The sequence below is a fragment of the Marmota monax genome, unplaced genomic scaffold, assembly GCF_021218885.2.
Source record: "Marmota monax isolate L192 unplaced genomic scaffold, Marmota_monax_Labrador192_F-V1.1 WCK01_AAM20220418_F8-fsc00036, whole genome shotgun sequence".
Taxonomy (NCBI): domain Eukaryota; kingdom Metazoa; phylum Chordata; class Mammalia; order Rodentia; family Sciuridae; genus Marmota; species Marmota monax.
In genome coordinates this window covers 7,082,024-7,106,663 of record NW_026694491.1, presented here as the reverse complement: position 1 = coordinate 7,106,663, position 24,640 = coordinate 7,082,024, and the positions used below count along the sequence as shown (strand labels likewise).

Genomic DNA, 24,640 nt, shown 5'->3' with positions numbered 1-24,640 from the left:
GCCTCGATTTCCTTTGATCTAAAATGTGAATGAGAATGTCCATTTCTTGGGGTGCTTATGAGAAATCCATCTGATTATAATGCATGTAGGTACTTAACAAAGTGCCTAGAAAAACTGGTGCTCAGTAATTGCTGGCTGATTGTAAGAGTAATAGTCACCAAGACCAACAAAATATATGCATTGGGCGTCCGTCCACTGGGGGGCACATTTCTAGCACCCAGAAACTTTCCTGGCACCAACACGACAGAGCAGCTTCATTGTTGAGCTCAGGGCTCAGGGCCTGATCAGCAGTGAGGGGAATTCCCTGGATTCTCTGCATTGTTTCTGTCCCAGCCCACACCATGGATCCTCCGATCTGCAGCAGAGGACAGAATAAGGAGACATTCTGGTACCAGGAGGGAGACAAGATTATTCCTGCAACCATGGGACTAGTCCCTTCGGATCTGACCGGCTTGGGGCATCGCAACTCAGGGTTAGTGTTTGGGGTTTCTGAGTGGGGGTGGGCAGGCCAAGGCAGGGGTGTCAAGCCCTAGAGGGCTGCAAAGTCTAGGTGAGGCACCCAGTTATACAGCCCCAGGGATTCAGAAATTTGTCCTGAAGCAAAGAATCAAAATAACCAAGCATCAGACCAGAAAAGAACAACCCAGAAATGCATTGCTCAAAGATATTTCTTTAGTTGTATTTTTCCAAACAAATGGAGGGCAGCATAGATAGCACTGTACTTTCATAGTGACAGTAGGTTGCCAGCCACACCCTAAATATTTTGCATTTATTATTACTTTATTTCCTAGTTTAATTTCCTCATGAGAAAATCAGATTTCTAAAAATTCTGCTTCCTGCTGCCTTTACCCAGGACACTTCTACCCCACGCACACACTATTTTGTTTGGGGAAGGTGGGTGAAGAGTCTGAACTCATTACAATGCTCACTTCCAGTGGATAATCAATCCAGAACCCAGGGCAATGATCCTGCCTGCCTGCTGCTTTTTAAAAGGAGCAATCCCAGTATTTAGAAGAGCAAAAATGAGACGTCAGTTTGGAACCAAGCATGTGTTCTCACACCTACAGGAGACCTAAATTTAAAGTCATGCTGATCTCATTACAACTATTTGCATTAGTATCATTAATCCAATGATCTGAGCAACTCCATGTGACACAGATCAGGGTCTTTTTCAGGTCCCCAGAAATCTAGTTCACCACCAGGCATGGAATGCAAGAGCACATATTCTGCACCAATCCATGTCTCTTCATATTACAGGGGGCAAGTATTCTTTCTAATTGTTTTCCTAGGTCTCTGTATGGTAACAGCTATGGTTCTTGATATTGTTATTAACCCTATGCCTTCTTGATGAACAAAAAATGTTCACATCCACACAGGTTATGTTATGCCTTTCCAGGGGCATCTCTACCTCCCAGAATGAGCATCACGGGGTTTTGACCACAAAGACAAAGAGCCAAGGTCATGGCTCAAGACCTGTACCAGGCAGGTCCATATGTGTAAATTCAACTCCGAACCTGACCTGTGTGGTCCCAAACAGTTCCCTTATGCTAGAGTTACCCAGGCTAGAGAGACATGGATAGTGGCAATTTAACCACCTATAACGGGACCTAAGGTGGGGAGGTAGGGGGGACTCAAATTATATTTGGCTTTTCTATATACATATAATTACTTATTTATGATTCGGAATATAAAACCTTCATTCGAAGTCTGTCAATATTTTATTCTATCAGCCAATATGTATTTATTCAACAAGCTTATTTGAGTACTTGCTCTGTGTCAGATTTTATGCTCAGTGATTAGATGCATAAGACCTAGTAAGAGGGCTGGGGATACAGCTCAGTTGATAGAGTGCTTGCCTTGAATGCACAAGGGCCTGGGTTCAATCCCCAGCACCGCACCAAAAAAAAAAAAGACCCAGTTAGAGACTTCAATGAAATCTTTCTGAGTGGCAGAGGAGAGAATTGACCTTTCCTGAGTGGATCAGGAAAGACTTCTGGGGGAAGAATACCTATGCTGGAATTTGCCAGTAAGACAGAGTGGAGATGGGCAGGCAGATGGGAACTACCTGACCAAGGCATGGAGGCATGCGGTGCAGAGAGTGTCCAAGGACCAGTATGAAGCTAACCATCACTGGAGCACACATTCTGCAGAAGTTTGTGCTCGAAAAGGACACTCATTGCTCTAAGCTTGTACAGGTTTGGTTATTGTTCCATTTACCTGACAAATGTTACTGAATCCTTACAAAGTTGCAGGATTTAAACCAGGAGCTAGGAGCTTAGGATAATAGAGGAAATAAGATATGAATCTACAAAACCACCTTATAAAATAAATCATTTCCCATGAGGGAGGAGATCAGAGGATTGTTTCATTCATTCACGTTCATCAGGGACCGAGCATTGAGAAAATCAGAGAAAGGAAAGTAAAACCAAATTTTAAATCCCAGGAAATATAGATAATGGAATGAAGCTGAGCCAAATTTTATGTATGTGTTTCCCTTTTAAGCTACTTAACATAGGTACCCCATGGGCCTGCATCTCTTCATATTAAGCTTGGGAAGGTCAGAAGGGATAAAACACTCCCAAAGTACAGAGGTGTAAAACACCATTTTTGTTAGGATTTCCAAACCATTCCCTATTTCCAGAAAAAAAAAATTGTCAAGTAAAAAAATATCAAGAGTATCACAGAAGGCCTGGGTGCATGGCTTAACAATGTGTTTCTCTGGTATAAGATGAAGAGCTTCTGCAGGCAGAGGGGATCGAGGTCGGACTTAAATTGTGGATTACTCATGTTTAGTGACTGTGCACAGGAATCACAAAGATGCAGCTGAAGGTAAAAGTTAAGAGGTGATCGTGTCACTATGGACAAAATGCTGAGGGCCTGACCCAGTGGGTCCCAGAGAGAATTGGCAAAGACTCTTTGGAGCAAGCATGAGAAAGCAGCAAACTTTCTCATATGCCGACAGCAGAGGCTGAGGCGTTCTTCATATGTCTTGTAGAAATTTACCGGATTTAAGTTGTTTACCAATTAGAAAGTGCTAAACAATTTGTCCTACTACCAGTATGGAAAGGTTTTTTAGCCAAAGGCTTAACATTTGAAATAATCCTTAAAATGCAAAGGTGTATATCAAGGAAGGAAAGGTATATATCAAGTTATTTATAGCCTTAAAATTAGTTTGTTCTCTGACTCTGGTGAGTTTCTAGGGTGAACTGAGTCAAACTACTGACACCAGGGCTGGCCACAGACCTACTGAATCAAGATCCCAAAGGTGGGACGTAGGGATGCGTGTTTATAATAAGTTCCACGGAAGGTGCTGAAGTAAACCAGATTTTGTTCAGCAGCATGATGGACATGAAAGGACGTGACTAGTCCCCAACATCAGACATCTAGACAAGAAGGAAACCATGAGATCCAAGATGGCACAATTAAGAGGCAAGAGAGAAAGCACAGGCAGAAAGTTATCACTCAGGGAAGGTCAGAACCAGGGGACTTTGGTTAAAAGCATGGTATGTCTAGAGTAACAGGCAGGTAGGAAAGTGGAAGGCTCAGAGAAAGAACTGCACTAAGAGATTCATAGAGTGCCACGCATGGCTAATTGGGAGACAGGGGAGGCAGGGGTGCTACAGGACAATGAACAAAATCATAACAACTAAAGGGGCAAGACAAACCTGAGCTCTCAACTTCCTGGGCAGTTCCTCAGCGTTTGTGTTGACATTTCCATATGACTACTTCTGCTTTGGATTAGCCAAAATCTCTATCTACATGAAGTCGCCTATATTCTAGATGGTCGGTTGTTAAAAGAGAATTTCAAGATCACATCTGTCAGTGAATAGAAGGAATTGTGTCTTCTGCTTCATAGAATAGACTAAAGAAATATCTGCATGGTCCTGATGAGGAAACGGAGAATCTCTAGAATTCGTTGTACCAGACGAGTTCCCGGCATGGCAGACGCCCTTCCAGCTGTGTTCCTTGAATAGCACTTTGTAAATGCCCGGTGACTTTGGACCTTCTCCCCACTGTGTCTGATACTTAAATTATTGATTTTGTGAACATCCAACAGAAAGAAAATTTCATGAAACAGAGTAGAGGAAAAGAGAGGCATATATATATATATACACACTTGCTAAGCTTTTCCTGCAATAGTTCTTGTTTTTCTCTAAGAAAAATAACAGTGCTGACTTCAAACAACTGGCTTTGAATTACTAGAAGTGCCAGAGGCCACCTCTACCATCCTACTCACTTCTGAGGCAGTGTGCCTCATTGGCAAGACTTTTGTGTTTGATACTAGGAATTCCTCCTGGTATCCTTCCCAATCAGAGCAAATAGATACATTCATGTTAGTATTTCTACATGGCCTCTTCTGGTTTGGATTAGTTAAAATTATAAATGGTCAATAAGGACCAAAGAGGTGGCCAGTAAATGTAGTCTGTGTGTGTCATTGTGGCCACCTGTGCCTGGATCCTCAAGCGGTCCTGAGACTTTCCTAGTAGGACAGATATCAGGTGGTGAGCAGCCACGTCTATGTGACCAGAGAGGGTCTGAACAATGATCCCACCTGCACCCCAGCTCTGAGCTCTCTTCTTTCCTCTCTTAAGCACAGGTTCTACGAGCGCAGGCGCAGTTCTGTGGTGCTGAACTTACCTGGACTCGAGGTGTTTCCCGGGGACCTTCTGGTTTCTGATGGAGCTGCAGATTACCTGTGCCACCCACTACTGCTGCTGAATCCAGGTCCCGTTCATTCAGCCTATGTTCATGATAAGCCTGTTCTGGGACAGATGATGCCATAAGCCAGGAAGATGTTCCCAATATTTAAAAACTAGTGAAATACGTGCACTGACCAGTTAGAACAGAAGTCTCGCCAATTAGAACAGACCCAGGCATAGAGGACCGGAAACAGCTGACTCCCAGTCTTGGTTTTAGGCATTCCATTTACAGAGATGGATAAAGCATGGGTCTCCCCTCACGATGTCCTCTTGTCATAATTTATTCCAAGTTGAGGACCCAGGAGAGCTGCATCAGTGACAGTGACCATTTTGGACCAGAGTGTCCTTACTGGGATGATGGGCAGCTTGCCAATAATTGCTACAAAGCTTATCTCCCACCCACTTCTGAACTTCAGCCTCACTTTGGTCCTTTCCAACCAGAGTGGTCCCAGGGGGTAGCAAAGGTGGTAGAACAGATTAGTGTCTAACAGGGAAAGGCAGCTTTGGGGCTGACTCCTCAGCTGTGAAAGGAAAGAGCAGTTGTTCAGGGTGCTTTCCTCATGGTTCTGAGGGTAAGAAAACTGAAGTCTTTGATAGCTAAAAATGAGGTCTAAAGATTGCCCATAATAGTAGCTTTAAGCTGGTTTTGTTCCTAGCTGGATGTTTTACCTAAAAAAATCTTAACTTAATGAAAATCCAAAGTATAAAATAGATCTAGGTAAAGTTGCATTGACTAAATCTTAGTAGACCCAAAAGACTCACGCCAGGCAATCCCCAGAAACCTTGGATACCTGGTAAAACAGTCTGAAAATAATCAAGCTCATTCCTTATTCACATATGTGCAAAGTGAGACCCAAGAAGGAGAAGCAACCTAGTCACCATGTGAGCTGGTTAGTGTCCAGGGAATGGATCTAAGCTCCAGACTTCTGGTCCCCAGCTCTTTCCACCAGTCTGTATCAGTCACCCAACATGGGCAGATGTAGCCTTCTGGATGTGGAATGCAGAAGCCCCAGGAATACAGAAGAATGAACAGCTCTTCATTCTGTGTAGGTCTCTTCCACAGCTACTGTCTATTGTGGCACAACATATAAGGACCAACATCTATTGTCCCCTATGTTACCACACCACAAATAACCAAACCAAGGGGAGAGAGGGTGTTCAGGATCCACCCCTACAAGGCAGAAGTAGTTCTGAATCCAGTGTATTCTTAACATAGGTTAGTACACGTTTCATGATGCTTCATAAACACTCACACTCATGAACAACTAGATCAGGGGTCCCCAAGACTGGTCTTAAATCAGCAGGATTGGCATCCCCCACCCCAAGAAGTTGTGAGAAATCCAGCTTCTGGGGTCCCATCCCATACATACTGAATCAGGAACTCTGAGAGTGATGTCCGGCAATTCGCTTTCTGCAAAACCCTGGTACCAGCTGAAGTTTGAGGACCACTACAGTGAGAAGCAAGGTCATGATGGCTGTGTGATGCTTCCATTTCATACTAGCTGTTTTGTAAGTTGTGTGCCTGGGATCATAGCAGGCACCACATAATACAGAAGACAAGCAATGTTCTCTACCACAACCCACCAAGCCCGCTCCTCAAGGTGTTTAGAATAGAGGTCTCATGTTCCAAGTTCACGGTCTATGGCAGGGTCTCTCAAGCTTAGATGCACATATGTGCCACCTTCAGATACTATTAAAGTAGCTTAATTCAGCAAAGATAATATTTAAGATAGATAATGAAAGATTGTGGTTTTAATAAAGACTCATTCAAACCTTTTTCTGAATATTTATGAAGTATTCAGAATTATTTTCAAAATTAGGGGGAAAAAAAGAGGAGAGAAATTTGCCAAGGATCCCAAATATTGCATTTTGAATTGCATAATTTACCACTAGTCATTTGAGGGCTAAGTATAGAGAATCTCATTTGTCCCTACAGGAAATTTTACCTACTCTCCCATTTATAAAGATCAATAATGTGGTCATAATAAATGAGAGGATACTCAGTTGGGCTGATTAGGTCTCATCCAAGGTTACAGTAGAGCAGGTCCCTCAAACACATCCTTTGAGTGAATGTTGTAATTACTTCTGTCTGATTGAACATTCGAAAGACACCCCCAATGAACCAGACTTCTGAAAGACAGACAGACCAATAAGACTTCTATTTTCTATACCCAGTGGTCAGAACATCCTATAAATCTAAGAGGGAATTTCCAGTTTTTTTCTGAGCAGCAGAAATAACATTAAAACCAAAAGATCAGAAAAGGACCAAAAGATCTTTATTACCTAGTCACCAAAATAATGTGTGACTGAACAATACTCTCTTCTCATCCCAAAGCCACTCCTAAAGATGATTTGGATGGTGGCCAATGGCAACAAGACAACATATAAAGATTGGTGATGTCATGTTGATGTCCCCTATCTCAGGAATCCTCATTTAACAGCATCTGGGGATTCCTGAGTTAATAGAAACTGAGTCTCAAGTTTGGTCAGGTGATTGAAGTCTGTGTGGTGGGATATGGCATAAGAATGAGGGCCCAGCCCTTTCAGCCCAAAAGCATTATGATTCTCTAATAATTACTCAACATCTTTGTGTGTGTGTGTGTGTGTGTGTGTGTGTGTGTGTGTGGTGCTAAGGATTGAACCCAGGGCCTTATACAAGCAAGGCAAGCACTCTACCTACTGAGCTATTTTTCCCAGCCCATTACTCAACATCTTTATTGCAGTTCATAGATTTCTCCCCAAGTGATAATGGAAAGGAATCTAAACAATACCCTAGTAAAGACCTGCATGAGCCAGGTGTGTGACCTGTAATCCTAACAGTTCTGGGAGGCTGAAGCAGGAGGATCGTGAGTTCAAAGCCAGCCTTAGCAACTTAGGGAGGCCCTAAGCAGCAGCTCAGTGAAAACCTGTCTCTAAATAAAATGCTAAGTAGGGCTGGGAATGTGGCTCAGTGGTTAAGCACCCCTGGGCTCAGTTCCTGGTACCTGCATGATTCATCTTTAGGCAGCAGAACCAGGTCAGACACTGCATCATTCACTCCTTTGCAAAAATATAAATATTCATTCTATGTATTTTCAAAAGAATGAAAGTAGGATGAATTCTGTTTGGCTTATTTTCAAAAAGGAAGCTTCACGAAGCCCTGCAAGGATCTGTCACCAGTTGCTCTGAGTTACAACATGTTTGCTTTTATTTCACCCACCAGAATCCAAGAAAACAAGATGGCCTTTCTCCAAGAGAGGAGTGGTAAGTGTCTCACGTTGTCATTTTTTGTTTTTAATTAAGCCTCCTGTAGCTAAGAAAGTAAGAAACGGCTGAAGAGTCTCTTTATTCTGCTTTCTCTCTGCCTAAAAGCAGATGGCACATGAAATGTAAATGATATCATCACATCCACAGTATTGGCGATAGAACATGCCAAATGGTGTCATTTTGTGGAGCAAAACAGTGCTAATTGCCAGCAGTTAATGAGTTCTGCAAAAACGTGAAGCAACTCTAACATGGTGATGCTTCACAACACTGAATTTATACCCTGGTATGACTGAGGACGCACCTCTCCCCGCGAAGTAGAACTTACATGAGTGTGTGCCCCGGGTTGCAGGCAGCGCCATATATACTGGGAACATTAAAAAATTCATGAGGTATTACAGAAACAGATTCCACAAATACCCTTCTATTTCTGGGAGAGTCTGTTGGATTAATCCTAGTGGGTTTTTTAATTTGTTCTTGGTTCCGTCAATTATTGAAGAGTAATAAATCTAAATCAGCAGTCCCTGGGTCCTTACGGCCTAGGACAAGTCAAGCCTTTCCTGGCAGGCCGTGGGTAGAGGGGGGAGTATTCATGATCATGACTGCAGCCCACACTCCTGTTTTCTGGAGAAAGGGAAAAGACTGATGTTGGCCTCTGGCAGTACCAGTTTTGAGACCTGTATATGGCAGCCAGCAGCTGTGAGGCCTTATGGGAAGTCACTGTGCCTTGTTCTGTTAAAAATCTGCCCACATGGCCTCTCCAGTCAGTATGTTAACAGTTGCTGACATCTGCGATGGTCCTATGGACACATGTTGTCTTGACATGCCTTTTAAGTCTAGTAGCTAAATTAAAGTCCCCCCGAGGTTTCAATCCCATCTACTTTACTTCCTGCCCCAGGACCTTGGCTCATTGATACACCTTCCTCAGCTTCAGATTCCCCTCACCCCCAACAAAAGGTGGAAAGTGACAATGCCAGCCCCACAGAGTGGCTGTGATAAGGGAATCGGGATATACATGGAGCATCCCCCAGAGCTGAGCACTTGTAAGCAATCAAGAGTGGCCATAGTAGTAGTAGTAGTAGTAGTATTTTTAATTAGAGTTTGGAAAACTACTTTCCCACCAACTGGCTGGGCCGATGAGATGAGCTGGGTGCAAAGGTGCTGGCTGCAACATTAAGCTAAGAAAACGACACAGAAACCACACAACACACAGACATGAGTTTCTCAGGTTGAGGGTGGGACTGCTCTGTGACCTCAAGGGTCCTCTTCCTTGCTGGAAGGCAAGAGAGAAGTGTCCCCAAAACCCCTCTATTTATCAGGGAAAAGACATTCCATAGAATATTCCACCCAAATAAGGCAGGAGATAGAATTTCAGAAAGGGGGTTGCCCAATCCCATTGGGTAACGCTCAAGCCCAGGGCTGAAGCCCTTCCTTGCCAAGCAGAGGTAAGGCCCACTTGCTTCGCACACTACGTGGCCTGCGATGCCAGTTCAGTACCTTCATCACTCAGGGCTGAGGAGGGTGCTTTACTTGTGCCCAGCGCGGCCCCCGACACTACCTATTCTCACAGTCAGATATATGATGGACTTTCACATGATTGTTTTTCAGAAATAAAAAAGTTCATACAAAATGTGATCTGAATATTGCGATTTGCAAATCATAACCTGTTGATAATGGGGTGACACCCTTGTCACTGAGGCTGTTGTCTTCAGCCACTCAGGGGTGTGCTCCATTTCCTGGTAGGTCTGAGACAGGGCGGCCTCTCCTGAGCACCTTACTTGTGTGAACAGAGGCAGGGCTGGTCACTAGTAAGGTCTGAGGTCCCAGAAGGGGGTCACTTCCCCTTGGCCCTCCTGAGGGTACCTCAAGGTCAAGGAAGCTCCAGGAGACATGTTCCTTCAGAAGCAAAGACCTTGGCCACAGGCAGGATGTCCTAAAGCTGTTGAGATCAGGCCCTTCTTTCCCCATAAGGGAGCAGCATGTCCCTATGTGTATTGGGTGACTGTTATGTGCTAAGTCCTGGGCCATAGACATCTAAGATGCCAGTTGAAAAGGTCAGGCCTGATATGTAAATTGAGGATGCTAAATGGTTTGCATTCTGGGGTGCGGGGGCAGTGATGGAGAGACACTAAAAAAGAAGACTCAGGTCCCTTACATGAAATGGCATGGTATTTGCGTATAACCTAAGCACATCTTCCTGTACACTTTAAATCATCTCTATTACTTATAATACCCAATACTTGCAAGTGCTATGTAGATATTTGCTATTCTGCATCATTCAGGGAATAATGACCAGAAAAAGTCTGCACGTGTTCGGTACAGACACGATTGTTCTTTGAATATTTTTGGTCAGTGATTAGCTGAATCCATGAATGTGGAACCTGTGGAAACGGAGGGCTGACTTGTGAAATGACAAAGTGTCTTTGATAAAGGTTCTCAGCAATGAAGGAAAGTTCATTGCTCAAAAAGCCCCATTTCCATATGGACACAATATCTGTTTCCCTTAAAATCAATACGTCTCTTTCCTTCCTTCATCCTCTGAGCCTTATCAAGTGATTCATATCCTAATAAAGGATAATCCACATCAATGTTGCACACTTCTTTTACAGATTTTTCTTTTCTTACCTGCCTGTCTTCCCTCCTTCCTTTCTTCCTATCAATAAAAAATATTAGTAATAAAGCTAAAGTAATGCTACCATATTACCAGGCCACCAGGCACTGTTTCTATTTACATATATCCTTGTCTGTTCATGTCTTGTTTTACATACATGCACTCAGATTCTCACAACAATCCAACAAGGTAGATAACATTCTTACCCCCTTTTCACAAGTGGGGAAACAGGTTCAGAGAGGTTGAATAATTTGCCTGAGGTCATTCAGCTTATACCCCCAAACAGGGATTTGTCTCTAGCCATCTCAGGCAGTCTGGCTCTCAGTCTGTTTTATCCCTGACATCATACCACTCCTCTAACGGTGGGGGGTCTCCATCACCAGACCTGAACACTCATTCCTTCCTCCTTTCTGTCATCAGAACTATTAAAGGTCTTGTCTGTCCTCACTGAATCAATGTCACTCTTTGCAAACTATTCTAAAGTGTAAATACTCTGTCTTAACCTTCAATTTCCCTCTAGTTCCCTGTCACCAGTGTCTACTGCAAGTTCGCATCCCAATTACCTCTTAGGGACTAAATTTGAGAACCCAGAATCTACCTTGGCTTCTCACTTTTCTCCATCCTCCATATCCTCTCAAATGCTCTCCCAGTGCTTCTCTTCTCCTAGCCAAGGCTGCCACAGGAGAAGCAGCAAGGAGCTAGGAGAGTCTGTGACTCTAAAAAGTTACTGTGTCCACTGGAAGAAGCTTCTCCTTCCCTCTCCCTGGCATAGCCACCAGGCTTTGACTAGGAGGTTTGGTCAAACCCATGGCAAGCCACAGCGAATGCCCTTCAGGGAACAGAGCTGGCGCCCACTTCCCCACGACTCCAAGGCTGCTCCCATTGTCTCAATTTCTGCCTTTTCCAACTGGCTGCTGATTTTTTTTATTGCCACAACACACAGTCGCTATGGTTTCAGACATCAACAAAAGGCATATGTCTCAATTTCTGTAGGAGGTCCCCAACTGGCTCCAAGATTCCTTTGCTACTGTGGAGGCTAAAGAATCTACAATAGATTTCCTCAGTCTGTGCTCCGACCCCACCTGAGAAACCAGCCACAGGCTTCAGCACACTCTGAACCCGTCCCAGGGTCCCCTCTCAGCCCCACAGCAGCAGAGAGCCCATGCCTTCTCATGTCCTTAACGTTGATTCCTTTGCACCAAATTCTTCAGATCCCTGCCAGCATCCTGCACCCAGAGGCAAGAGAGCAAGCTAAGAAATTATTTGTGATAAACATGCCACTGAAATGCAGCCAAGTTGGCTTTAGAAAGTCCTATACACAGTTATGTGAGAGTTTTTTTCCTAGTTTGAATGATAACACAAACTGCTTATGTGGGCAGTTTCTGCTGTTGCAATAGAATACTGAATCAAGGAAATGTTCTTAACAGATCACCTTTAAAAATCAAGTTATCCCAACTTGTGTAGAATATTTCATTCATCAATGACCGAATACACTTTCTTTTCAGCAGCACGTGGGTCCTTCTCTAATATAGAATTTATTGTGTTATGTAAGCTATCACAGATGTTAGCATACCATTGTAATATTCCCTTAGTCTATTTTTAGCATCTGTAGGGTTATTTTGATAGCTCCCTTTCCATCCATATTCATTTTTGTGTTCTTGCTTTTTTCTTGATTAGGCTTGTTTGATCTTTATTAAAGTTTAGCGGCGTTATTTCTTCTCTATTTCATATATTTTGGCTCCTACTCTTATTTTTTCCTTCCTACTACATAATTTGATTATGATTCTAATTTTTTTCAGATACAAGTACTTTAAGTTATAAATGTTCATCTGAGTACTGTTTCATCCCACATATCCTGATATTGTAAGCTTTTATCACTTAGTTCAAAGCACTTTTTATTTACTTCTCTTGGGCTTTTTTCCTTGACCTCTGAGATATTTATAAGTGCTCCATTTAATTTTAAAATAGATAATGTAAGGGGGAGTTCTATATATCCTAAGGTGATTGATTTTTAACATAATAAATCATGCAGGAAACAGTTCACAAAATTTCAAATTTAAAAAAAAGTAATGGCAATGCTCTTTATGTTGATTGTATTGGTTACATATGTGTCAAAACTGATTAGATTACATACTTCAAATATGTGCATTTTACTGTATTTCAATTTTACCTATATAAAGCTATGAAAAAGAAAAAGAAAAAATAAAGTTATAGAAAGACATGTAAATATGACACCCCTTAAAATTAATTATGAATATAATCATAAAAATGATTATCTGATGGTGGGAATTATGAGTAGCTTTAATTTTTATTGTGTTTTTGCTTTTCAATTTTTCTTTGCAATAATCACATTATCTTTGTAGTCAGATTTTTTTTATTTATAGTTGGACACTATAAATTAAAAAATTATTTTATTTATTTATTTTATGTGTACTGAGGATCAAACCCAGCGCCTCCCATGTTCTAGGTGAGTGCTCTACCACTGAACCACAACCCCAGCCCTAAAGTCAGATTTCTAAAACAAGAATAACGACTGTGTAATGCAGCCACATCAATGTTTATGGCAGCTCAATTAATAATAGCTACGCTATGGAACCAACCTAGGTGCCTTTCAATGGATGAATAGATAAAGAAATTGTGCTGCATATACACAATGGAATATTATTCAGCCATAAAGAAGAATGAAATTATGGCATTTTCCGGTAAATGGATGGAACTGTAGACTCTCATCCTAATTGAAATAAGCCAATCCCAAAAGCAAACAAAAAAAAGCCAAATGTTCTTTCTGAAATGTGCGTGCTAACTCAAAATAAGTGAGGATGAGGGAAGAATAGAAGTTCATTGGATTAGACAAAAGAGAATGAAGGGAAGGGAGGGGAATAGGAATAAGAAAGACAGTAGAATGAATTGGACATACTTACTTTCCTGTGTTCATATCTGAATACACGACCAGTGTAACTCCACATGATGTAAAACCACAAGAATGGGAAGTTATACTCCATGATGTATGATATGTCAAAATACATTCTACTGTTATGTACCTCTAAAAATAACAAACTAAAAAAGAATAAAGACTAAACAGAAATAAGTGGGAAGCTCTGTTTTACGGAAACTAGCATTTTTCCTATTCTGGTGTTCTTTAGCACAGAATCATCATGTTAGCCAAGTCCATTTCACACTGTGAGTTTTATTTAGTCATATGCCAACTGAGGGATTGAACTGACAGGCCAGAGGCACTTTCTTATGCAAATGTCCTACAGTCCAGAGTCCAGAAGTGTTGAAATTGTGAAGGACAGGTATCAACCAGAGGTGGGCACTAGACTTGGGTCCCTCTGTTGATTCTATGACCATTCTTTGCTTTTTTTCCATTAGTGAGAGGAGAGGTTTACAATAGACAGTTCTCATGAGCCTCTGCCACCAGCTCCTCCCGTGGTCCTAGGAATCTGACTATAGCTCAGAAAGGGAATAGGAGTAAGAAAGATGGTGGAATGAGATGGTCATCGTTACCCCTAAGTACATGTAAGAAGGCACAAAGGATGTAGCTCAATACTTTGAGTACAACCAGAGATATGAAAAGCTGTGCTCTATCTATGCAACATGAATTGTAATGCATTCTGTTGTCATATATAACAAATCAATTTTTTTTTAAAAGGCATCGGAAGTCTTCATGCCTAAACATGGCTGGGTCTGTTAGTGGTTTAGTTGTTCTCGTAAATGTCAGAGAATCAACTGAAGATGCTGAAGCTACCAAAACCATGTCCTTGAGAATTCACATTTGAAAATCCTGTTTCTATTCGTCTTTAAGCAGAGCAAAGACAAACACAAGCTGGTCGCCGAGCTGGAAAACTGCCTGTCCTCTGTGAAGATCACAGACTTCAGGGGCTACGAGTTCCGCCACTTTAAGGTAGGGTGCGCATCACTCACAAAGTGGCACAGCTTTTCCTTTGTCTTTTCTTGGTCATTATTTTAAGTTGTCAAAGTACAGCTGGCACAGGGGAGGAGCCCAGGGCTGGGCAGGACACTGAGACCTGGGGAAAGCACTCTATCTGCCATCAGGTCATGCGAATGAGAGCCTCTGGCAGGTCATGAAGCCCTAAGGAAGAATTAAGACAGCCAAGCACCGCCCAATGATGTGTTGGTCAATAGCAGGCCACACCTCTGGGGGTCTCCTCAGGAGGGCCTAGTGACATCGTCACCCCCTTAGTCTGTGCAAGTACATGCTGAGGTTCACACAGCTACAGAATCAGCCAACAACACACTTCTCAGAACATATCCTGTCCTTAAGGGACAAATGACTCTACCTGTTTTAACGGTTTGCCCCTCTTGGTCTCAGAACCGCCTTTGCAAAGTTAGTTGTTTGGGATAAATCAATTTCTAAGGTCTCGTCGAGTCTTAAATTCTCATTTCTCGATTCTTCAGTAGTTAATTTCAATGAGCTTTGCCAGCAGAACCTGGAACCAGGCTTCTCAGATCGTGGAGGTTATAAAATACAGGATTTGTAAAATTCTCTCGCAACATTCCAAGCATCGTCAGCTTGAATTTCTCTGCATTTTAAACTCCCATGCTTTGTGTCAGGAGGACTGGCTTTCTCCAGCCACAGGGAGAAGCTGTGGTTTGTAGCCTGAGGAGCCACTGCCAACAGGGACACGGGGGACCTGCAGGATTCCTACCACACTGCAAGGAAAGCAGACGGCAGGCAGGTCAACCACGGGGGGCGGAATGTGTTGTTCTCTCTTTTCTCCCCACGTACAGGATAAGACCTGGAACGAAGTCATGGAAACACGTCAGAAACTCCCCCCTGATGGATCAGACTTGGGAAAGCAGCAAGAGGCTGTGTGGGAACTCTTCACGAGTGAATGCACTTATTTCTTGGACCATTTATTGGTTCTTAAGATGGTAACACAGCCTTTCATTTTTATAATACATGAAAAATATTAATTTGGTTCTTTGGGAATTTGCTTATCTCTTCCATGCTAAAAAAATAAAATAAAAGCAAGTCAAGAGATTCAAGAGATTTTATCCCCCTTCCTCAGGATTTTGAAGAACATTTTCTTCATTGTTCATTTTTGTTTAGCTACTACTTAGTTGTCTCTCCATTCTTTTCTTGAACACATCTTTTCAGGATTGAGGGAGACCTAATAAATCACCCCAGCTTCCCATCTACTATCCAAATCTCACCTGTGTTAACACATCCTTAAATCGAGGATTTCACAGCTACATCAAGGCAGCCTATCCCATCTTTGGTGGCTTCCTGGCCCAGAGTTCTTGCTTCCTCCCAAACGGTGCCAGGTGAATGCTTTGGTCAGTTGCAGGGCACAGTCGCAGATTTCCAGAGCTGTCATCCACTTGTAACGCAGTGTCATCAGAATACACAGTACCATCGTGATATCCTCTGTGTGAATGGGCTCTGGATGTGATGGGGGGACTCAGAGCAGAGGATTCCTTATAGAAGAACCAGAGAGCAAGGAGAAAAGGGAGCAGCTTTCTTCCAAGACTGTAGGACAAGAGAAGCCATGTGACTACCAAGGTTGCCTCTGCCCACAGCACTGGGCGCTCACAGCCAAAAAGCACTATTTTGGGAGACCTGAGTTCAAACCCTGAATTTGCCTTTGAACTCTCATGTAACTGCTGAAAAGTCTAGTCCTCCATGTCCTAAACCAGAGGTTGGCAGTCATTTATAGTAAAGATCCTTATCTTAGCCCATTTTGTGTTGCTGTAACACAATCTCACTGGGTGATCTGTCAAGGAAAAGAAATTAAATTATTTGGCTCATGCTTCTGGAGGTTGGGATACAAGATGAGGAGATGCATCTGGTCAGGGCTTTCTTGATGCCTTTAAAATGACAGAAGGCGTCATATGGCAAGAGAGGTCATAAAGAGGGAAACTCACTGTCATAACAACTTTGTGATAATGAACCTTCTCCACGTTAGCAACACTAATCCATTCCTGGCAGCAGAGCCCTGGTGACCTCTCCTTGGGCCCCACCTCGGAACACTGTTGCATTGGGGATTAAGTTCCCAGCACATGAATTTCAGGGAACACATTGAAACCAGAGCAATCCAAATAGTAGATATTTCAGCCTTTGCAGACCACATGGTGTTTGTTTTAACTACTCAATTCTGCCATCACAGTGCAAAAATGGCCACAGATAATATGTCAAGGAATATTCACGACCGACAGGATCACAGTACCACATACTTCACAAAAGCAGGTGGCAGTGCAGATTTACAGCCTGCAGGCAATAGTTTGATGATCCCTGTATTAAGCTATAAAAAGGGAGTGACTATGCCACCTCTGGCTATGCACTAAATCATTGTGGTGATCAAAGTGTTTCCTTTGAAATCTGTTAAGTGCTACGTGCAAGTGTCAGTTGTTTTTTTATCAGTAAGATTTATTGACAGTCACAGCACTAAGTACCTTACTTAGCAAAATTTAAACCACAAATTGAAACTTAGAGTCCATATTGGTTAGGATGCTTATAGGAAAAGCTAACAGAGAACTAGCTTCAATAATACAGGATTTTACTGGCTCCTGTGCCTGTGAAGTTCAGAGGTGGGAGAGAATTCAAGAGTGGGTGATCAAAGAACTCAAAACCAGGGACAACATTTCTTTTCATCTTTTATTCCCACCTTCTGTGGCATCAGCCTCCTCCCATGACTGGCTTCTCTTAGTCACAAAAATGGCTGCTGACCTTGAACTCATGAATAGAGAGGAAGAGGAAGCAGGTAGAGAGAGAGATCTTCTTGCATTGATGGCCTGAATCTTGAGATCCATACTGATTGGACAGTGTAGATCATGTGCTCACAACTAAACCCACTACTCTAGCTAGATAAGGAAGGGATGCTAATTGACCTAAGGTAATCCAGGCCCATCCCTTGGGAGTAAGATGTGGCATGTGTGCTCCCTGGGGAGGAGAAGATACTAAGGTAAAAACTAGGCTGCTATCAGGGAAGGGCACCCCAACCCCATGGTAACCAGCAAATGATCGCGGCAGAGCTTTAACCCCTGAGCAACGCACCTCCCTTATCCTACTAAATAGCACAAAAATTTCCATCCCACTGTAAGCTGCCCAACTTTCCAAACTGTCATTTTTGGTTTAAGAAAATGCATATTTTCATCAGGCACCATGGTGCAGACCTATAATCCCAGCAAAGGAGGAGGCTGAAGTAGGAGGATCACAAGATCAAAACCAGCCTCAGCCATCTTAGCAAGACCTTGTCTCAAAATAAAAAAAAAATAAAGAAGTTGAGGACACAGATTAGTGGTAAAGCACCCCCAGGTTTAATCCCCAATTTTTTTTTTTTTAAAAAAAGGTGTATTTTCAAATGCCCCAGAGTATTTAAATATATATGTACTATATACATCCCTTTTCACAATCAACCAATCAACAAGTTTCCCAAAGTTGCTTATGAATTGAAAATTTGTAACTCAAATGGTAAAATAAATATACTAGATAACTCAGTATTTCTTAAAAATGGAAAAATGTTCTGTAAAGCAATGAATCTTTTTTAAAAGCAAAAAGACTATTTCTTTTAAATTGTCCTAGTTGAGCTATTATAATGAGTTCTTGTTTTTTTTACAATTAACTGTTTTAAATGTTTGGACACTGACAGGTTTCCAGATACCAGTATTATAAGGATTGGGGAAGTTGTAAATCAATGGTAATGAACATGTGGCCTTCGGACCAGCTACATCCCAATCACCTGGGAACTTGTTAGATGCATATTCTCAGATTCATCACAGACCTACTAAATCAAGAACTCTGGGGGTGAAGGTCTGGTTTAACAAGACCTCCAAGCAAGTCTCATCCATGTTCAAAAACCACACACTGGCCAGGCATGGTGGCACATGCCTGAAATCCCAGCTCAGGAGGCTGAGGCAGGAGGACCACAGGTTAAAAGCCAGGCTCATCAGTTTAGCAAAGCCCTAAGCAACTTAGTGAGACCCTGTATCAAAACAAAAAATAAAAGGGTTGGGGTTAAGTTCTCCTGGGTTCAATCTCTATTACTACCACCCCGCCCCCCAGAAAAAAAGAACCCTCTACACTGCACTAATGAAATATTGGGGGATGGGAACTAGAGAAGGTTAGCCATCTCCTGTCCCATCTTTTCACCCTTAGAATTCTTTGTCCCCTCGAAGGTGGCCCATCCATTATATCCAGAGTATTCCTATGCCCGTTAGCTGCTCTCCCTTCAGTTTGTAGAAGAGCAGCTTATCTGTGAGGATGGTGGTTCTCCTTCCTTCCCTTTCTGTCTAGTTCCCCTGTCATGTGAAAGCATCAAATCAAGTAATAATAACCCAGACTCCCTTCACGTTTTCATGAATATTTGATACCTTGATCCAACTCAAAACGTTCTACCATTTTTCAGCTTTTCACTCACTAATTTTCTATTTCTAATTCCGTGAAAGTAAAGAACACTGGAGTTTGGCAGAGGAAAGAATAACTGAGAGCACAGCAGGAGAGTTGTTTTGTTCTCCAGTCAGGGCTGTTGGCAAGAAGGTAGCCTCTGGGACTCCTTGGCCCCAGAAAGCAGCAAGACCATTTGGACTGATCATGTTCCACAGACATGTTCTCAGGACTCACACGAGGAGCAACATTGCACGAAGAGCATGTCTCCCGTGTGTTCTGTGAAGCTTAAATGTCATGATTTGTATGGAGGGTAATTCTTCAGCCTTGGGAATACTGATATTTACATTGTTTTGTAAGGTTATACCCAGAAGGATTATATTTAAAGTTTCTGAAAAGGGCATGCTTCAAATTTTAAAAACAAAAAGTAATATGCATTTATTTTTTTAAGATCTTTTTGAATACATTAAAATATCTTCAAATTCACGAATATCTCCTGGATGTGGATCTATGGAGACTTTTTGCAAACCTGGAGGAGTTAACTCAGGTGAGCCAAAGTAGGAAGTAGGGATGTGTTAAAATTCACCAGATGATCTTGAAAATTCATGCATGGTGCATCCACAGGTCTTGTATTCCTTAATGGAAATTGAAATATGCTTGATTACATTTTCTATCCCCACATAATCTGATGATTAGAAGTTCAGATTTATAAGGATGGCTAAACATCCACCAACATTTTCCAAGAGATTGTAGATATTCCTTAACCCTCACTTTTTATTTTTCCATGACTATTTAAGAAAGTAGAAATATTCCTAAGATCTCCATCATCTTTATAAATGTTTATTTTTTAAGTGAAGATCCTTTTCTCACATATATTATAAGTGAACAGTATCTTTCAAAAAGGAGGGTAGAGAGATAGCAAGAAGGATTTATTTTTAAAGACTTATAATATGTATATAATATGTTATATACATAAGTCTTTAAAAATAAATATAATAAAAACTTATAAAAATTATAATATATATGTCTTTAAAAATAAATATAATAAAAAGTATAATAAAAAAACTTATAAAAACTTGTAATATTATATATACCATAATATATATAAGTCTTTAAAAATAAATCCTTCTTACTCTCTACCCCCCTTTCATATATATATATATATATATATATATATATATATAATTTAAGAGGAGAGTAAAATAAATCTTTGATATTTTGCTAGGAGGTGAATTTGAAATGGGAAGCATTTGTAAGAATGATATTTGAGGTTCATCAAATTTTTATCCCTCAGCCCTCCGTGTGTGCCTACTCTTGTTTTCTTTCTCTCTGGCCCTAGACAAGCCTTGGTTTTGTGAACAGTCTTTTCAGCATCATCAAGGTCTACGTAGAAGCTTCTGAGACTTCACCATTGATGGATTTCCTTTCTGTGCTTGCAAAGGTAAGATCCCTCGGAGAGAGCTCAGCTTCCTGCAATGAATTCACCCACCTCCCAGGATGGTTGTTCATAGCTACTTGATTTTCTTGGTTTCTGGGAAATTTTTCCCACTACCCTCCCACAAAGGAACCATCCCCTTCTGCACCAATCAACATTTTCAAAAATAACTTGCAGATTTTGTTTTCCCAGTGTCACATCTCCTCCGGGTTTTATTGACACAAAGATCTGCATGCATGGAAAATCCATTTCCAAGTCTGTTTTTTAAATGACTTCAATTTAAAGCAATATTCATGGCAATAGTTTAGTGTTCACTAATTACATGGTTGAATTGTTCTTGTAACAAAAGTGCCAGTCTCTCAGAAAGGAACAAAATAAACTTTCAAATCCATCAGTACCCTTGATAATATTTCTGCATGTGAAATGAGGAGAAAAGAAAAATTGGTAGCCCTGGTTTGACAAGTGCTACTTATTTCTTGACCTCACCCCCCACCTATTTTTTTTTACTTTGACCTTTTTCACCCAATTCCTATATAATGACATTTAGCAAGATTTGAATTTTTATACTCCATATAAAAAGTCATAGACTGAGATTTATTGAGCACTTAGTAAGTGCTATGTATGAGGGTGATATTCTGTACACAATATGCAAAATTAGACAAGCTCCATGCCTTGAGGAATTTGCAGTCCAAAGGAAGAGAAATTAATCCAATAATGGGACTAATGATTATATAATCAAATTCAGAGGAATGCTGCAGAAAAAAAAAAAAAAACATAGCTATTATAAGCATCCAACAAAGGAAACCTTCTACTTTGGGGCAGAAGGTGGGGCAGTTACTGGAAGGAAGTACTTCCTTGAAAATAATCCTGAAGGTGAGATATGAAGAAAGGGGAGTTTTCACAAGGTAAAAATAAGTAGGAAGTTAGGTATGAAGTAGGCGGATCCTTTAGTCAACTTTGAAACCAGATTTAAACTTTAAAAGCTATAAAAAATAAGACAGAGAATGTAAAGTTTGGGGAATTAGTTAAAATCTCAGGCGCTCTCAATTCCTTAAAAGTCAAAGATTTTCTAAATTTAATTCTTAGTAAACAGTCTGGAGAAATACCAGCTTCTCATTAAAAAAAAAAAAAAACAGTGTGCTAAAGAATGAGATATTAATAGACTCTTTATTAAATGTCTTTAACACACTTTCAAATACAGAACTTGAGAGAGATGTTCCAGGTTACTATAGTTTTAGAAACTAGGAGAATTAAACAAATGAGCATTTTTTAAGAACATTGGATGAAAAGGTGAATGTCGTTGCCTTGATTACTCACCACCTACTCAAGCTTACCCTCAACCTTCACGGGCACTGAAATCAAAGGCAGTATTTGTCACTGGTACCACGCAGGTTGTGTTGGCCTCAACAAAGCCTGAGTGGAAATCAAAGGGTAAACTAAATCAAGAAGTCCTGACTCGAATTTTCTTTAAACAAGGGGGTGGGAGAGAGACTATTTATTGAGGTATTAATATTATTATGGGAATACCATATTTTTTTAAAAAAATTTAGTTTATTTTGGACACAATACCTTTATTTTATTTATTTATTTTTATGTGGTGCTGAGGATTGAACCCAGCACCTTGCATGTGCTAGGCAAGTGCTCTACCACTGAGCCCCAGCCCCAGCCCAGGAGAACCCTAATTTTTAAAGGAATGTTTCTTGTGGAGATTTCCTGTCTAATTCACACAGTCACAGCTCCTGCAGGATCATGGAGTCTCCTTTGCTCTTCCCTATTCTAGTGAAGGGAAGGAGGAAGTCAGCAGGGCTCTGTGCTCTCCCTAACCGCCCTTGGTTCTCCTCCTCTTGCAGTATTTCCGAGGGAGCCTCTGTCAGAGCCACCAGACCTATTGCCTGAATTACTCTGCTGCTGTGTTTTATCTTGAGAGCCTGAGGCAGAGAGATGACTTCAGCATTTATTTAAAAGTAAAGTACCAGTTTATCTTCTTCTTCTTCTTCGATATTTTCCCTAACACTCTTAGGGTGTCAAAGATACTGGGAATTCTGATACCCAAATTTATTGGGAAAGAAGAGAACTAAATGAGCTACCACACATTATAACTGGAATCCTACTTCCCTTGTAAATACACCCTCCACTTCACACTGAGGAACTTTAAACTGTACGCATCTGGAAGCGTGACACCATCTGAGTCACCTTTTCAAATTTTGACTGGCACTTGAAACATTTTATTTGTGCATTGGTAGAAATCGGTACCTTGTAAGGAGACAACCGGAATAAGAATGTAAGCTTTGTTGGTGACTAAAAATTTGACCCTTGTAGGATTTGGTGCCAGAAAAGCCCTATAGCACAAAAAGTAGAAGTACCATTTACATTGTGTTCTACATGTACACACCACCACCCCCCTCCCCGCCCCAGAGTAGCTCACAGAGCACAATCTAAGTGTTGCTTCTGGAATTGTGCAATATGGTATCTCTGGGTCCCAAAAACATTACAAGAAAGACTTTCTTGTGTGTGGGGGGGGGGGGGGGGGGGGTCTTTAGGTCTTCAGCATTTGCTAATAAGTAAACCAGGAACCAGTTTTTCTGGACCTCTCCCCAACCCTTTGACCCTTCCTTTGTTATTTCTGTAACCTGAATTGTACCTGTTCAGTAGTGATTCAGAGAAAATGGTCCAAGCCCTTCCAGAAAACCCTCCTTCCCCTGCAGCTGTAAGAGGCTGGCAGAAAAGACAGCCGAGGTTCCCAGTGACTCAGCCCTGAATCCGTGGGCCTTTGCCATGGCTTCAGCGTGCCAGGAAGCCTGGGTGTGGCAGGATAAGAAAAGGGAAATGATCTTGGCAAAGAGAGTTGCGCTTATTTTTGTTGCTTCAGCGTTTCAGTGTTGTCTTTGTTACTCAAACTGAAAACTGAAAGCTCACTGGATTTCCAAATATGTAGAATAATCATGCTGCACATGTTTTCCCTGGAAGCCATTGGGTCATTTCTCTCCCTTCCAAGCTGGAGGGAGAGGTTAATGTAGCAAGGTCCATCCAGCTACCATTTTCAAATAACGATGGAAAAATCCCACATGAATTGTGACAGAGAAGGGTGGTTTACATGAGTCTGTGGAACACAAAGAGCATCCAGAGATATTGAGGGAAGGGGGCAAAGAACACCATGCTGTTAGGATAACACGTGAAGCTTTTATATTGAGGAATGCTTTACGAGGGACTTTTCTAGTTCTTAGCACAAACCTATGATGTTGATGCATTGTTCATGACTCCCTGAGGCTCAGAGAGGTTACACACCATTTTCAGAGCCAATAGACAGCACGTGAAGAACCATGTAAAGGTCTTTAGGCAAAGAAAGATACATGGAACCTGACTTAAACATTATGCAATGGATGCATGCAACACAGCATCACATGGAAATCCATAGTTTGAATAATTCTTTAAAATTTCTACATATCAGCTAAAATAAATTCAATCTAATTTCTAAAAAATTCAACACTGTTTACACTAGCACTGTTTCCAACTCCTCGGGGAAGCGTTAGCCTCATGAAATAAAGATATGGGGCCTGGGAGAGACTCTGAAGGAGCTGGAGGGGAATCTGCCTTCCACAGCCCCATAGCACAGAACAAAAGCATCCTTCACACTCGAAGAGTGGCCAGCATTAAGTCCTTGCACCGTGCTCTGTACCAGACATCTGAGACCTCTTTATCTGACAATAACTCAGTGGAATTTGATATTATTCCCATTTTCAGGAGCTTGAGCAGATCAGGCAAGTTGCTATAAGATATGTTGTTCTGGGGCACAAAGAAGACTCTCAATCAGACCTGTCTGAAGCTGACCTTCATCTTCTCACTATTCCCTGATATAAACAGCTTCCTTAGAGAATTTAAATTTATGTTGCATGATGGCCTAAAATTGGACTATGTGAATGCACTGGGAACTATATACCCTCTGTCCCACACGAGGCTGGGCTTTATGAATGTTATGTACATTACATACATTATCTTGGTGCTCGTCGATGGGAGTAGAATTCTTCCCACTATTTTGGAACCAGTTAGTATGATGCAGCAGAATAGAGTGGGACTCTGGGCCAGGTCTGCTAGTGTAGCTCAATTAACAATAGTTAAGAATAACAATCGCTAACAACAGCTAAGAACTCTAGAACTCAGGGGGTCTGGAACTCTAGAACTTCAGGATGTTCCAGGAATGGTTCGATGTTTTTTTGTGTGGATCAGCTCATTAAAACCTCTCACCAACTCCATGAGGTGCTTACTATCATTGGCAGATGAGTTTTGAAGAGGATACATAAACGTCC

The 24,640-nt window shown here is 41.5% G+C and overlaps 1 protein-coding gene across 4 annotated transcripts in view; it reads left to right on the top strand.

Annotated features, from left to right (window-relative positions):
- The window catches only part of Plekhg7 (pleckstrin homology and RhoGEF domain containing G7), a 64,902-nt gene that overhangs the window by 17,478 nt on the left and 22,784 nt on the right, over positions 1-24,640 (top strand). Inside the window, exons 1-8 of one of the 4 annotated variants that reach the window (XM_046419384.2) lie at positions 286-472; positions 4,598-4,725; positions 7,903-7,943; positions 14,360-14,458; positions 15,307-15,450; positions 19,353-19,448; positions 20,241-20,342; positions 22,187-22,300. In XM_046419384.2, coding sequence (XP_046275340.1) covers positions 342-472; positions 4,598-4,725; positions 7,903-7,943; positions 14,360-14,458; positions 15,307-15,450; positions 19,353-19,448; positions 20,241-20,342; positions 22,187-22,300 — 855 coding nt within the window. In that variant the 5' untranslated portion in view covers positions 286-341. Of the gene's footprint in view, positions 1-285; positions 473-4,597; positions 4,726-7,902; positions 7,944-14,359; positions 14,459-15,306; positions 15,451-19,352; positions 19,449-20,240; positions 20,343-22,186; positions 22,301-24,640 lie in introns of those variants that run through there. The other 3 variants (XM_046419382.2, XM_046419381.2, XM_046419383.2) reach the window with 3 other exon arrangements.